This window comes from Lutjanus erythropterus, chromosome 2, assembly GCF_056507025.1.
Source record: "Lutjanus erythropterus isolate fLutEry1 chromosome 2, fLutEry1.hap2, whole genome shotgun sequence".
Classification (NCBI taxonomy): domain Eukaryota; kingdom Metazoa; phylum Chordata; class Actinopteri; order Lutjaniformes; family Lutjanidae; genus Lutjanus; species Lutjanus erythropterus.
In genome coordinates this window covers 36,500,027-36,512,439 of record NC_139318.1, presented here as the reverse complement: position 1 = coordinate 36,512,439, position 12,413 = coordinate 36,500,027, and the positions used below count along the sequence as shown (strand labels likewise).

General features: G+C 38.6%; 1 protein-coding gene and 1 long non-coding RNA gene across 2 annotated transcripts in view; one reads left to right on the top strand and one right to left on the bottom strand.

The window, feature by feature from the left end:
* Positions 1-12,413, bottom strand: part of LOC146332060 (uncharacterized) — a 114,197-nt gene that overhangs the window by 94,838 nt on the left and 6,946 nt on the right. The window lies entirely within an intron of this gene.
* Positions 1-12,413, top strand: part of igfn1.1 (immunoglobulin like and fibronectin type III domain containing 1, tandem duplicate 1) — a 37,804-nt gene that overhangs the window by 19,241 nt on the left and 6,150 nt on the right. Inside the window, exons 9-19 of the mRNA XM_084738663.1 lie at positions 151-334; positions 495-608; positions 1,087-1,255; positions 1,519-1,791; positions 1,923-2,762; positions 4,814-4,918; positions 8,278-8,448; positions 9,690-9,814; positions 9,972-10,113; positions 10,977-11,270; positions 11,410-11,706. Coding sequence (XP_084594789.1) covers positions 151-334; positions 495-608; positions 1,087-1,255; positions 1,519-1,791; positions 1,923-2,762; positions 4,814-4,918; positions 8,278-8,448; positions 9,690-9,814; positions 9,972-10,113; positions 10,977-11,270; positions 11,410-11,706 — 2,714 coding nt within the window. The remainder of the gene's footprint in view (positions 1-150; positions 335-494; positions 609-1,086; positions 1,256-1,518; positions 1,792-1,922; positions 2,763-4,813; positions 4,919-8,277; positions 8,449-9,689; positions 9,815-9,971; positions 10,114-10,976; positions 11,271-11,409; positions 11,707-12,413) is intronic.

Genomic DNA, 12,413 nt, shown 5'->3' with positions numbered 1-12,413 from the left:
ATACTGATTTGGACATCAATTACCAGGGCAACATTAGAAGCTTTGAAGCATTCGGATCAGCCCTTATAAACCGTTATGAGTTATTTTTCTATGACAGTATGAGAGTTGTTGAACATGTTGCTGGACTTACTGAAATTTCTTGCTCTATAGTAATCCTGATGGAACACGTGAGGAAAAGCCAATGGAGACAGAGGAGAAGGTCTGGGAGATTCTCCTTAGTGCAGACAAAAAAGACTACGAGCAGATCTGTGCTGAATACGGTATCACAGACTTCCGTGGCATGCTGAAGAAACTCAGCGAAATGAAGAAAGAGAGGGAGGAGGAGATCGCTGCGGTATGTGGCCTTTTGATTCTTCTTTAATTCAATCATAAGTACGTCTAACAAAACTGCTTTAACATCTCTTTATGTCACTTTTTGCTGTTTTCCTGTTTGTTGTCTATACTATAGTGTATACGCAGACTCATTATTTTTTATCTCTTTGTTTCTACTGTAGTTTGTTTCACACATCAGTACACTGAAACATATTGAGGTCAGTGACGATGACTGTGCAACAATTGAGTTAGACATGGACCTCAAGGATCCTAGCAGCAAAATTTTCTTGTACAAGGTAAGGGATTATATTCTGGCATTATGCTGATTTTTTATTTCCAATGGATGCCAACCGAAATACATCTGGGCGCAACTGGATAGATCTGCAATCAATCAGAGCAAAGAAATGTGTGACAGCGCTGAGGGACACATACAAGTAGGGGCAGTGCTCGGTCTGGTTGGTAACAAGAACAAAATAGCAGCCTTGTGACAAAATGTTCTAAAATTATAAATCAAGAGTACACTAGTCTGACAGTTTTTTTGACAGTTTCGTTAGCCTGGTGTGTCACACTCGAAGCATGTGATGTCACTGATGTGTGACTTTTCAAATCCAGACTGGTACAATAAGCCTCCTCTGTCAGCTGCCCCATATTAAATAAACAGCGGTGACTGGCCCGACCACATGGCCTTGCAGATTTGACTAACTCTAGTACTATATTGCTTGCAGCATTTCATTATCAGTTATCAGAATGGCAACATGTCCCTAAATTCTGCAGGATGGCGTCATGGTCCCATTCACCAAAGAAGAAGGCGATGAGATGAAACATAGTTTGAAACAAGTTGGCAAAAAATATGTCTTCAAAATTAAAAAATTAGGTGTTGAAGATGCTGGACTCTACTCAGTGGATGTTGAGGGCGTCAACGTTTTCTCCACCGATTTTAAAGGTATGTCCTCAATCAAGTGATTAAAATTAGACTAGGTTTGAGTAAATTCAACCCAAGTATTGGTGATATATTGTTGCTCACTATAAAGACTTTTTTTCAAACAGGAGTTGTTACAGGCCTAACATAAACACATGTAATAAAAAGCAGACAATGAGACAATCTAGCCACCAGTGATTTTGCACAGAATTAGAAAATGGATGCCATATATTGATTTATTAAAAAGTTTCTCTCTTTGTCATTTTGTGTCATTCTGTAACCTGCAGTACCTGAAGTTGACTTTGCTGTCAAAATACAAGAGGTTAAGGCAACAGAACGAGAAGACGCCCTATTTCAATGTGTCCTTACTGCACCTATGAATGAGCTAAAATGGTTTGGCAAAAGCGCTCCACTGAAAAATAGTGAGAAACATGAAATCACTGTATCTGAAGATAAACTCATCCACAAGTTGATTGTGCGGGACTGTCTGCCTTTGGATGCCGGCATCTATGCTGCTGTAGCCGGAATCAAATCCTGCAATGCCTGGCTGGTAGTTGAAGGTAATAAAATTATCCAACTTTTTTTCTCATGATGTAGTGCAGACTCTAGTTGGATGAATAAATATGGAATATCGTGCAAATACTTTTCTCTGACACCAAATATTTTTAATTTGACATATTATCTTTTATAGCTGACAAAGATCCTGCCAGCAAGGGCAAGAAGGCAGCTCGCAAAACCACTATGGCTGGAGGCGGTAACGATGAAGATCTGATGAGAATTGCAAAGGAGCAGCAGGAAAAATATCAGAAAGAAATGGAAGAAAAGATGGAAAAGGCCAAGCAGGCTCAATCAGAGAGAGAAGCTGCAGAAGCAGTGGCCCGAGCTGAGGCTGAAGCAGCTAGAAAGGCGGAGGCTGAAGCCAAAGCTGCAGCTAAGGCTGCAGCCAAGGCTGCTGCAAAGCAGAAGAGAGCAGCAGCCGGCAAGGATGCAGCAGCAAGAAGGAAAAAAGCTGGTGCCGGCTCTGCTGCTGGCAGTGCTGAAGGTGCTGGAGGTGCTGCTGGAGGTGCTGCTGGTGCTGCTGGTGCTGGTGGTGCTGCTGGTGCTGGTGGCGCTGGTGGTGCTGGAGGTGTCGGTGGCGCAGGTGGTGCCGGTGGAGCAGGGGCTGATGGAACTGGTGTAGGTGCTGGTAAAGGCATTGGAGTTGGTGCTGGTGGTGGTGCAGGAGGTGAAGGTGGAGTAGATGGAATTGGAGGCGGCGCTGGGGGCAGAGGTGGAGCTGGCGGCGAAGGTGTGGGAGAAGATTTTGAGGGAGAAGACGATTATGACTCATTTGAAGATTCTGATGAAGACTTTGAGGGAGAAGGAGGGGAAGGAGGAGCAGGAAGAGGAGGAAGAGGAGGAAGAGCAGGAGGAGCAGGAGGAGAAGGAGAAGAATGGGAAGAGGGAGGAGAAGGAGGCGAAGGAGGTGGACAAGGAGGGAGACGCAGGAGACGTGTGAGAGATGGTTCACTTGTTCCAGATACAGTAGTAGGTAAGTTTGATAAAAGACTTAATGATGATTGCCTCAAAAATTTGGCCATTATTCTCCTAAATGTTTATCAGAATGCAAATCAATACAATCACAGAGAAACCTGTCTTTAATTTCAGGATTATTATTTTACAATATAGTTATAATATTATAATATATAATGTTTTCTAGTAGCAGAAAGGTTATTTGTATCATGTTGTGGATGTTTCTGTGTTTTGATGTAAGTCTCCTCTTTACTTCTTCTGTCCACATTTTTCAGTCCCCTTTATGCTTATTATGTTGCTGTTGTTTGTCTTTTCCATGAATTTTCATATTCAAAAGTCTCTTAATTTATTGATCTTTAATCATACCTTTAAAATGTAGTGCCGATTCAAAAAAAGTTAGGATGCTTTGTAAAACATAAATAATAACAGAATAAAATGCTTTGCAAATTGTTTCACACCTATTTTTAATTGAATAGTATAAAGACAAGATGCAAGACAAGATATTTAATGTCAGTGAACACAGTTCATCGCTGCTTCTGTAATTGCAGGTTAAGACTCTACCATGTAAAGTGAAATACATTCTGTATATCAACAACAGAGAGAAAGGTGGCTAACTCCTCTGTGCTCTGTGTTAAAGTGTGCTGTGGTCTGACAAGTACACAGTTCAAATTGTTTTCTGGAAATCATCAACGTCGTCTCCTCCAGGCTAAAACAAAAAAGACCATCCAGATTGTTACCAGTGTGTGGGGTGTGTGTGTGTTATTGCCCTGTCACATCTGTAAAGGCAGAATTAGAGAATTGGAGCTAGAAATGCTGCCATCCAGATGATGTCTGTCTCAGAAACGTCCCTGCTAATTTCAGCCGGACAATGCTAAGACACATGCTGTATGTATTACAACAGCGCGGTTGTGTAGAAAGAGAGTTCAGGTAACTAGCCTGCATTAGGAAGCGGAGTGTACAACAACAGAGCCCCAGGACTGTTCAGTAACTTAAGTCATATATGAAGCAAGAATAGGAAAGAATTTCACTTTCAAAACTTCAACAATAAGTGTACTTTGTTCCCAAATGCTTACTGAGCATTGTTAAAGGAAAATGTTATGTTTCACTTGGGCTGTGACGATAACCGCATTAAAGCAGTCACGTGATGCTTACCGTGGAGCTCATTACTGTCATCACCACAAATTTTATTTTGAAAGGTCAATCTCATGTTGAGATCAGCATATTGATCATCTATGAATCAGTGCTGCCAAACACAAGTCAGGAACACAACCTCTGTCTGATTCAACCATAGGCATCTTGGGACCACACACACTTATGCACTGCCCTGTTCCTTTAAGGATGTATGCTACGCTAATGACAGTATGTTTCAATGTCCAATGAAATGGAATTATTAAGGCAGTCACTGTAAACCGCCACCCTGTGTTGCTTTGTCACCGTGGTAAAAAAATATCCATACTGTCACAGTCCTATGTATCACAGTGGTTAACACAATCCTATCAGAAGGAGTGTATATTTACAAAAAACAATAAAGTTTTTTTTTTTTTTTTTAGAATATGTTTTGGGCTTTTTGCCTTTAATTGAAAGAGAGAGCTGAAGATATGACAGGAAAGAGGGTAGAGAGAGAGGGGATGACATGCAGTTGAACCAGCGAGGACTGAGGACTGATGACCTCAGTACATGGGGCGTATTCTTTACCAATTGAACTACAGGGGCACCAAAAAAACTGTCTTGTCTTTGTACTATTCAATTGAATATGGGTAAAAGAAGGATTTTCAAATCATTAGATTTTCTTTTCATTTACATTTTACATAGCACCCCAACTTTTTTTTTGGAATCGGGTTGGGTTGTGTCCCTAATTGATAATACTGGAAGTTTTTTTTTTCCACATATGAAACAGATGATTATTTTATAGGGAGTATTTATAAAGAATTCCAGTACATACAGTATATCACATTTATGTGAGTCAGAGATATCGAATCATCATTAGGTTAACTTCAATATAATGACAGTAAATTTTTACATTCAGATATGAATTACATTTTGTATGTTGCTATTCATCATCAATAATAGGAGATGATTATGATGAGGAAACCACAAATCAACAAGGTGAAAAATCTCGGAAAAAAGGAAAACGTATCAAAAAGAAAACTGACGACTGTGAAGAAGATGATGTTGGTAAGAGACGTCAAAGGCTGCACGCTGTAGTTAGTCTGCTGACGGTTAAAGTCATTTGGTAAATGACTTTGACGTTTCCTATACAACTGTAGGAAACACCTCTTAACTTATGCAGCTGAATTAACAATAAATGTATTTAACACTGAAGGAATTAAGCCACTGACACTTCACAAAGCTTCGTTCTGTCAGTTGTACAACTAGCTATATAAAAACAGTAAATTTTTACATTTAGATATGAATTACATTTTGTATGTTGCTATTCATCATCAATAATAGGAGATGATTATGATGAGGAAACCACAAATCAACAAGGTGAAAAATCTCGGAAAAAAGGAAAACGTATCAAAAAGAAAACTGACGACTGTGAAGAAGATGATGTTGGTAAGAGACGTCAAAGGCTGCACGCTGTAGTTAGTCTGCTGACGGTTAAAGTCATTTGGTAAATGACTTTGACGTTTCCTATACAACTGTAGGAAACACCTCTTAACTTATGCAGCTGAATTAACAAGAAATGTATTTAACACTGAAGGAATTAAGCCACTGACACTTCACAAAGCTTCGTTCTGTCAGTTGTACAACTAGCTATATAAAAACAGTAAATTTTTACATTTAGATATGAATTACATTTTGTATGTTGCTATTCATCATCAATAATAGGAGATGATTATGATGACGAAACAACAAATCAACAAGGTGAAAAATCTCGGAAAAAAGGAAAACGTATCAAAAAGAAAACTGAGGACTGTGAAGAAGATGATGTTGGTAAGAGACGTCAAAGGCTGCACGCTGTAGTTAGTCTGCTGACGGTTAAAGTCATTTTGTAATCAAAATGACTTTGACATTTCCTGCACAACTGTAGGAAACACCTCTTAACTTATGCAGCTGAATTAACAATAAATGTATTTAACACTGAAGGAATTAAGCCACTGACACTTCACAAAGCTTCGTTCTGTCAGTTGTACAACTAGCTATATAAAAACAGTAAATTTTTACATTTAGATATGAATTACATTTTGTATGTTGCTATTCATCATCACTAATAGGAGATGATTATGATGACGAAACCACAAATCAACAAGGTGAAAAATCTCGGAAAAAAGGAAAACATCTCAAAAAGAAAACTGAGGACGGTGAAGAAGATGTTGTTGGTAAGAGACGTCAAAGGCTGCACGCTGTAGTTAGTTTGCTGACGGTTAAAGTCATTTGGTACCTCTTAACTTATGCAGCTGAATTAACAATAAATGTAGTTAACACTGAAGGAATTAAGCCACTGACACTTCACAAAGCTTCATTTTTCAGTTCTACAACTAGCTATATAAAGACAGTAAATTACTATGTTAAAATATGCATTACATTCTGTATGTTGCTATTTATTATCACTAATAGGAGATGATTATGATGAGGAAACCATAAATCAACAAGGTGAAAAATCTCGGAAAAAAGGAAAACGTCTCAAAAAGAAAATTGAGGACATTAAAGAAGATGTTGTTGGTAAGAGATGTCAAAGGCTGCACGCTGTAGTTAGTCTGCTGACAGTTTACTGTAGAAAACACCTCTTAACTTATACAGCTGAATTAACAATAAATGTATATAACACTGAAGGAATTAAGCCACTGACACTTCACAAAGCTTCGTTTTGTCAGTTGTACAACTAGCTAAAAGCTCCATGTGGCTGGGCGAAATTAGGAAACATGCAGTATTTCATAATTTGTGATTTTTGTGAAGACTCGGTGGCAGAACTTGCTTTATGCAGGATGTGTAGGATTATAGAATGGTTTCAGGGCTTAATGTCTAAAAGTTTAGCGCCTACATTATAAAGTGTATTACAGTTCAGTATTCATGTGGGAAAGTGCTCACATGGTTTTCAGCCCAAAAATAGTTAAAAAACCTTCGGCCTTAAAAGAATATGTTGAGGTATGAGGTACTTAACCATGGTCGGTGTATTTGCTACAGTAGATGACAGTCAGCATCTCCTGGTTTGGAAAACAGGAGTACAAAACTAAGCAATATACTGCTGTGTCCAGGGTCAGCAGTAAAAAGTGTTTTAGCCACCTAAAAAAGGGTTCACCTACAAAAAAAACAATACCACTTTAAATGTAAGCTATTTTTAGAATATTTTCACCACTTTACATTGCTGTCAGACATCCTTTTTGATGGGAAACCTCCATTATATAAGCCACATACTGCTCTCTCCAAAGAAACCTTCTATGGTGAAAACAGTAATCATCTTATTTAAAGTAACACAAACAAACTAATTGATGAAGGCAGCAGTAGACCAGCAAGTTGTGTATTTTCCAAGGTAAAATGAGCGTCTTTTAATTGCTTTAGTGAGAGCAATATCTGGCTTGTATAATGGGAGTTTCCCATTAAAGGCTGTCTGGTGGCAGGGTAAAACAGTTTTTAGGTAGCTAAAATACCTTTTGCTGCTGACCTTGTCCACAGCGGTAACACTGTCTAGCTTCTTACACTGGCGCTCCTGCTGCTTCTCCTCCAGTGTGCCAACCACCTACCATAAGACTGAGTACTTCATACAACCCCACTTCAAAAAGTTTAAACCGTCCCCTTAACTTATTAACTATCTTCTTAATCTGGCCGATAATCATTTTACAAGACATCGATCAACAAAACATAACTTTACATGTCTATCTTTACATTTTAAAGTCTTGTTGTACCTCTTCTGAGAAACAGAAAGCAATATAGCATGTATATGCTATGCTTAATTCTGTAGTCTCCTCTCTAATCCTCTACTTAAATATGTGATATGATATGTTATATATTTGTGTTTTGTATGTAGTTTGTGCATTTTGTGTTTGTCTCTCTGTTGTTATTATGCCTTGTTTAATTCATGTACAAGTTTGTTATGTAAGAGGGTAAAAAAGGGGGAAAGGAGAATTAACAACAAATGTATTCAAGTTGAGAACATAATGGTGCCATTACACAGTCTGAGGTTTGGTGTTTTTGAGGAACTGACATTAAATTATAAGCATTTTTGTCACTGTTATTATTCCTTGTGTTAGAATACTTTATATGTATCAATGTAAGAAGTGAAAATTGTTTTAACTGCAAAATGAAAAACAATCCACAAGACCTTTAGGTTAATTAAGTAACTTCATAATGACACCATTATGGAACTCATCCTGAATAATGAGTTGGTTATCACCTTTTCCACGACCCTCTTCTTCTGCATTGAATGTTTGTTATTTCTGTTGTTGCTGCTGATCTTGTTTTCCTGCTCCATGTTGACTGTTTAATTGTTATTGTTGCTGTTTTCATTAATGTTATTTGTAAGGCATATCCAAGAGCAAATGAGAAACATTGGATTGATGGTAATTACGATGATATCCCCTAAAACTGAAAAGCAAAAAGCACAGAAGCGAATGGTGCCGGTGGTGATAATGGCACGGGGCCAACAGCAGGCAGTGATGAATCTGCTGAAAATGGTGAGGGTGCAGACGGCGGTGAGCCGGCAGCAGCTGGCAAGCGCTCAGGCCGTGCACGGCAAGGCCCATTGATCGCGGAGACAGTTAGTGGTAAGATTACTGGCGCTGCATTAATTGCTGCATGGGAAGCACAATCACTGAACAAAGTCATTTGATTAGCAGATGACTTTTTCAGTGATTTGAGGGTTAACATAAGTGTGTGAGCACTAAGCAGAATGCTTCATTTGATCTCTAAATGGTTAAATGGCCTTTTAGAATGATCAGAGAGTTAAGCAAGAGTGGATTTAACCTTGAATCGAGTTTGATGCACTAATGGTTTTTGTCTATGGCACACTAAATAATAATTTCTTAAGTTCCCATAACAGTGAAATGAATCAAAACATACTTTAGTCTAATGTTTGTAGATAATAGAACAATATTGATTATATAATCTTATTTCTATGACCTACAGGTTGGATATCAGCAGGCAACTTACTGTTCAGTATATATGTGTCCTTCTCTGTCTCTTATGTATTATGTTTGCAGATTGTGTGACTCTGTGTGTGTTTAAATGCACCTGTGCTCTATGTTAACAATCATGCTTGCCTTTTTAAATGTTAATTCAGGATGAGTCGGTGCTCTGAGGTTAATTATTTAAATGAGCAACAACAGAACTGTTAAAACAACTGCAACGCTTGTGTGCAAACACACTCTTCCACTACTTGAAGAAAGAAGACAACCCCAGCTGACGTTGGAGGATGACCACGCTCTAAATCAACATCCCCACATTGAAGACTGAATTTACATCAAACAGACGAAAGTCTAATTTCTTCCACTGACCAAGGAACTGTCGGTCTTGAGTGGAATATGTTATATTTTAAGAGTGTGTGTGTCTTTCAAGAGTAAGTAACTGAACAGAGGCAAATGACGCCCTCGGTGATGAAGTTCTTATGAGCACTCTCATGTCAACTCTTTAACCTTCTGAGCTGAAGAAGGCCACTTCCAACCAAGACAATCAAGCTACGCATTAACCATGAAGATATCTTCATCGAGTTTCAAATGCAAAATGCACTCTTCTTACATCTCTTCAAATATGATAATTTCTTACAATCTGTATTTCAACATGTATTTTATAGTCAAATGTTATAAAATACATGATATTGACAGAAATGCAGGAACAAAAGTTGCTTAAAAAGTGAGGTAAGTGTGTACACATCCACACAAAGGATGTGTGAATTCATTGTAATTGTAGATCTACAATTACAAAAACTTAAAACAACTAAACAACTTGTATGCAGAGTTCAGCACTTGGTCATGTCCATTCACTAACTTACTGGTTGATAAATCCTCAGACCCAGGAGTTCACTTTCATGCTGGGCTTTCTGACTGCAAAGCTGTTATGGGAGAAGCAGCAGAGCTGGAGTGTAAACTGAGCAGTGAGGACTGTGTGGGAATCTGGTACAAAGATGGAAATGAGGTAAGCCTGGGGTGTAGATGTGGCCACAATGTAGTATACAGACTGTAATGTTATTGCTGTAATATAGCCAAAGAAGAATAGGTGATTATTATGTATGCGTCAGAGCTTCAGATGAGGCTTATTTATATTTGTGTTAGAGTACTGTTTGTTTTTCCAGATTAAATCATCCGAGGGTATAACCATTTCAAAAGACGGAAGTCTTCACAAGCTGAAAATTCACAAAGTCACAGAGGAATTTGCTGGAAAATACAAATTTGAAGCCGATGGACGGAAGACAGAGGCCTTGATTGTTGTTGAAGGTAAACACAATTTCCTTACAGAAATTAGTTACTTGCATAAAAGGATTGCATCATTCATTAGAGCGTGCCCGTGGTCGTGGTAACCAATGGATTTTCAAGAATACTGCATATAGTATGCATAAAGGTATAAAATATGCATAGTGCTCTAAAGTTAATCTAAAGTACACTGAAAAACTAAATGCTCCCCTTTTCCATGAACTGAAGTAAAAGACTTTTTTGTGCAGACAAAGGGTGTATTTCTCCTATATTTCTTTTCACATTTGTTAAAATCTGTGTTAGTTAGCACTTCTCCTCTGTCCCTTTACAGGTGTGGAGAACATGGTCTCAATAAAAGGAGAGTCTAAAATCTGCAGTTTGTTCTTGAAAACAGACATTTATTAGGCACTGAACTATAGCTATTTTACATATGGCTACAGATAACAAATTGTCTTCCCAGAGGGGCAAAGTCGTGACCCGCCCTCCTGTTTTTCTAATTGTCCTACCCTGATATTTTGACCCTAACCCTAAACAGTCTCTCCTCATGCCTAAACCTAGCCAACCCAACCAGTAAAGGAAAAGAGCATTAACCAATCAGAGGCAGAGTAGGGCAGGTAATGACTTTGCTTTCCTGCGAAAAACACTGCTATCTGTCCTACATGTATTTTCTCAAGAACAACCTGCACATTTTAAATTGGCCTTTTATTGTGATCAGTCCAAGACACACCTGTGCAATAATCATCCTGTTTAATCAGCACCACTAATCAGCAAAGGAAGAGACTGTTAAATCAACTCATGAAAAATGGGAGCAAAAACATTGCGTTTATATTTTTGCTGCAGGTACACAGATACAAGATAACGATATATTGTTTTACCAATCATTGTAGATCCCCCGAGATTTGATGCTGAGGAACTGGCGACATTTAAAACTCCCGTGACTGTGAAAAAAGGACACAAAGCTACCTTCCAAGTACCTTTCATTGGACGGGGACCTATCAAAGTTCAGTGGTACCTTGAAGGTGAAGAACTTTCAGAAGACTCAAATATCAAGTTAGACACCTCAGAGGGTTCCACCCGTCTGCTTCTAACCAAGCTGCAGCGCAAGGACAGTGGTGAAATTAAGCTCAAACTCAAAAATGAGTTTGGCACTATTGAGGCCTACAGCCAGCTTGTTGTACTGGGTATGTATGCACATTTTAATACAGTATTTTGTATGTACTTATACAATAAGTAGCATCTAAACTACTTGTCTAATTATTTTGTCACACTGTAGGTGACATGTTCAGTACAGGTTAATATTCTACACATGGTTTTTATCAGATAAACCCACTCCTCCAATGGGACCTCTGGAGATTGTTGAAGCCTCCTCCTCCGTGATTGAATTCAAGTGGAGGCCCCCAAAAGACAATGGTGGCTGCAAGATCGACAACTACATCCTTGAACGACAACAAGTCGGCCGCAACACCTGGAAGAAGGTGGGGCCAATCGGAGCAGAGGCCACATTCAGGGACAGTGATGTAGACCACGGCAGGAGGTACTGCTATCGCATCAGAGTGGAGACGGAAATGGGCACCAGTGAGCTGATGGAGACAGAGGACATCCAAGCTGGTACAAAAGGTAAACTCAGACTAATGTTATATGCTGTGTTTTAAATTACACATTTTACTCACAAAAGCTGGTCACACCAGCATTTAAAATAGCGAAATTTCACAGTACGATCAATTTAAATGGCATAGCTGTGATTGATAGATTCACTCATAGGAGCTAAGTTCAACTTTGATGGTAAAGCAAATTGAAAACTATTGGCCAATAGCAAATCATCTTGACAATATTGACCATTGAAAGGGAGTGCGGGAGTTATTAAGTGACTATGAAATTATGTTTAATGTCCCAAACAACCTCTGTAATCTCATTCAGCTACTTGTGAGCAGCTGCCTTTTTTAAGACATGTAAAAGCTTCAAAATTGAGGAATGGGGTATTTACTGATGATTTTTATGTTGTAGAAGATAACATGAAAATGTCTTAAGCTTGTGTTCACCACAGACCTCATTTCAAGCATCTAACAAAAACCCCTTTCAAAAAACCCGTTAAGTCTGACTTTTAGATGAGGGAACCAGAAGTGCAAATATGCTAATTAATTTTCAGGTTTTAGGACTCATTCCTGCAGCACTTTGTGGTACTGTTATTGAATGAGCAAACGAGATTGCAAGATATTTTTTTCCTTGCTTCAACAAGTGTTTATTGAATAAAATGATGTACAGACGGAATAAAAACAAAAACAAAAGAAGCTTGCCCAGCTAGCTAGCATGTTAGCCATTAGCTC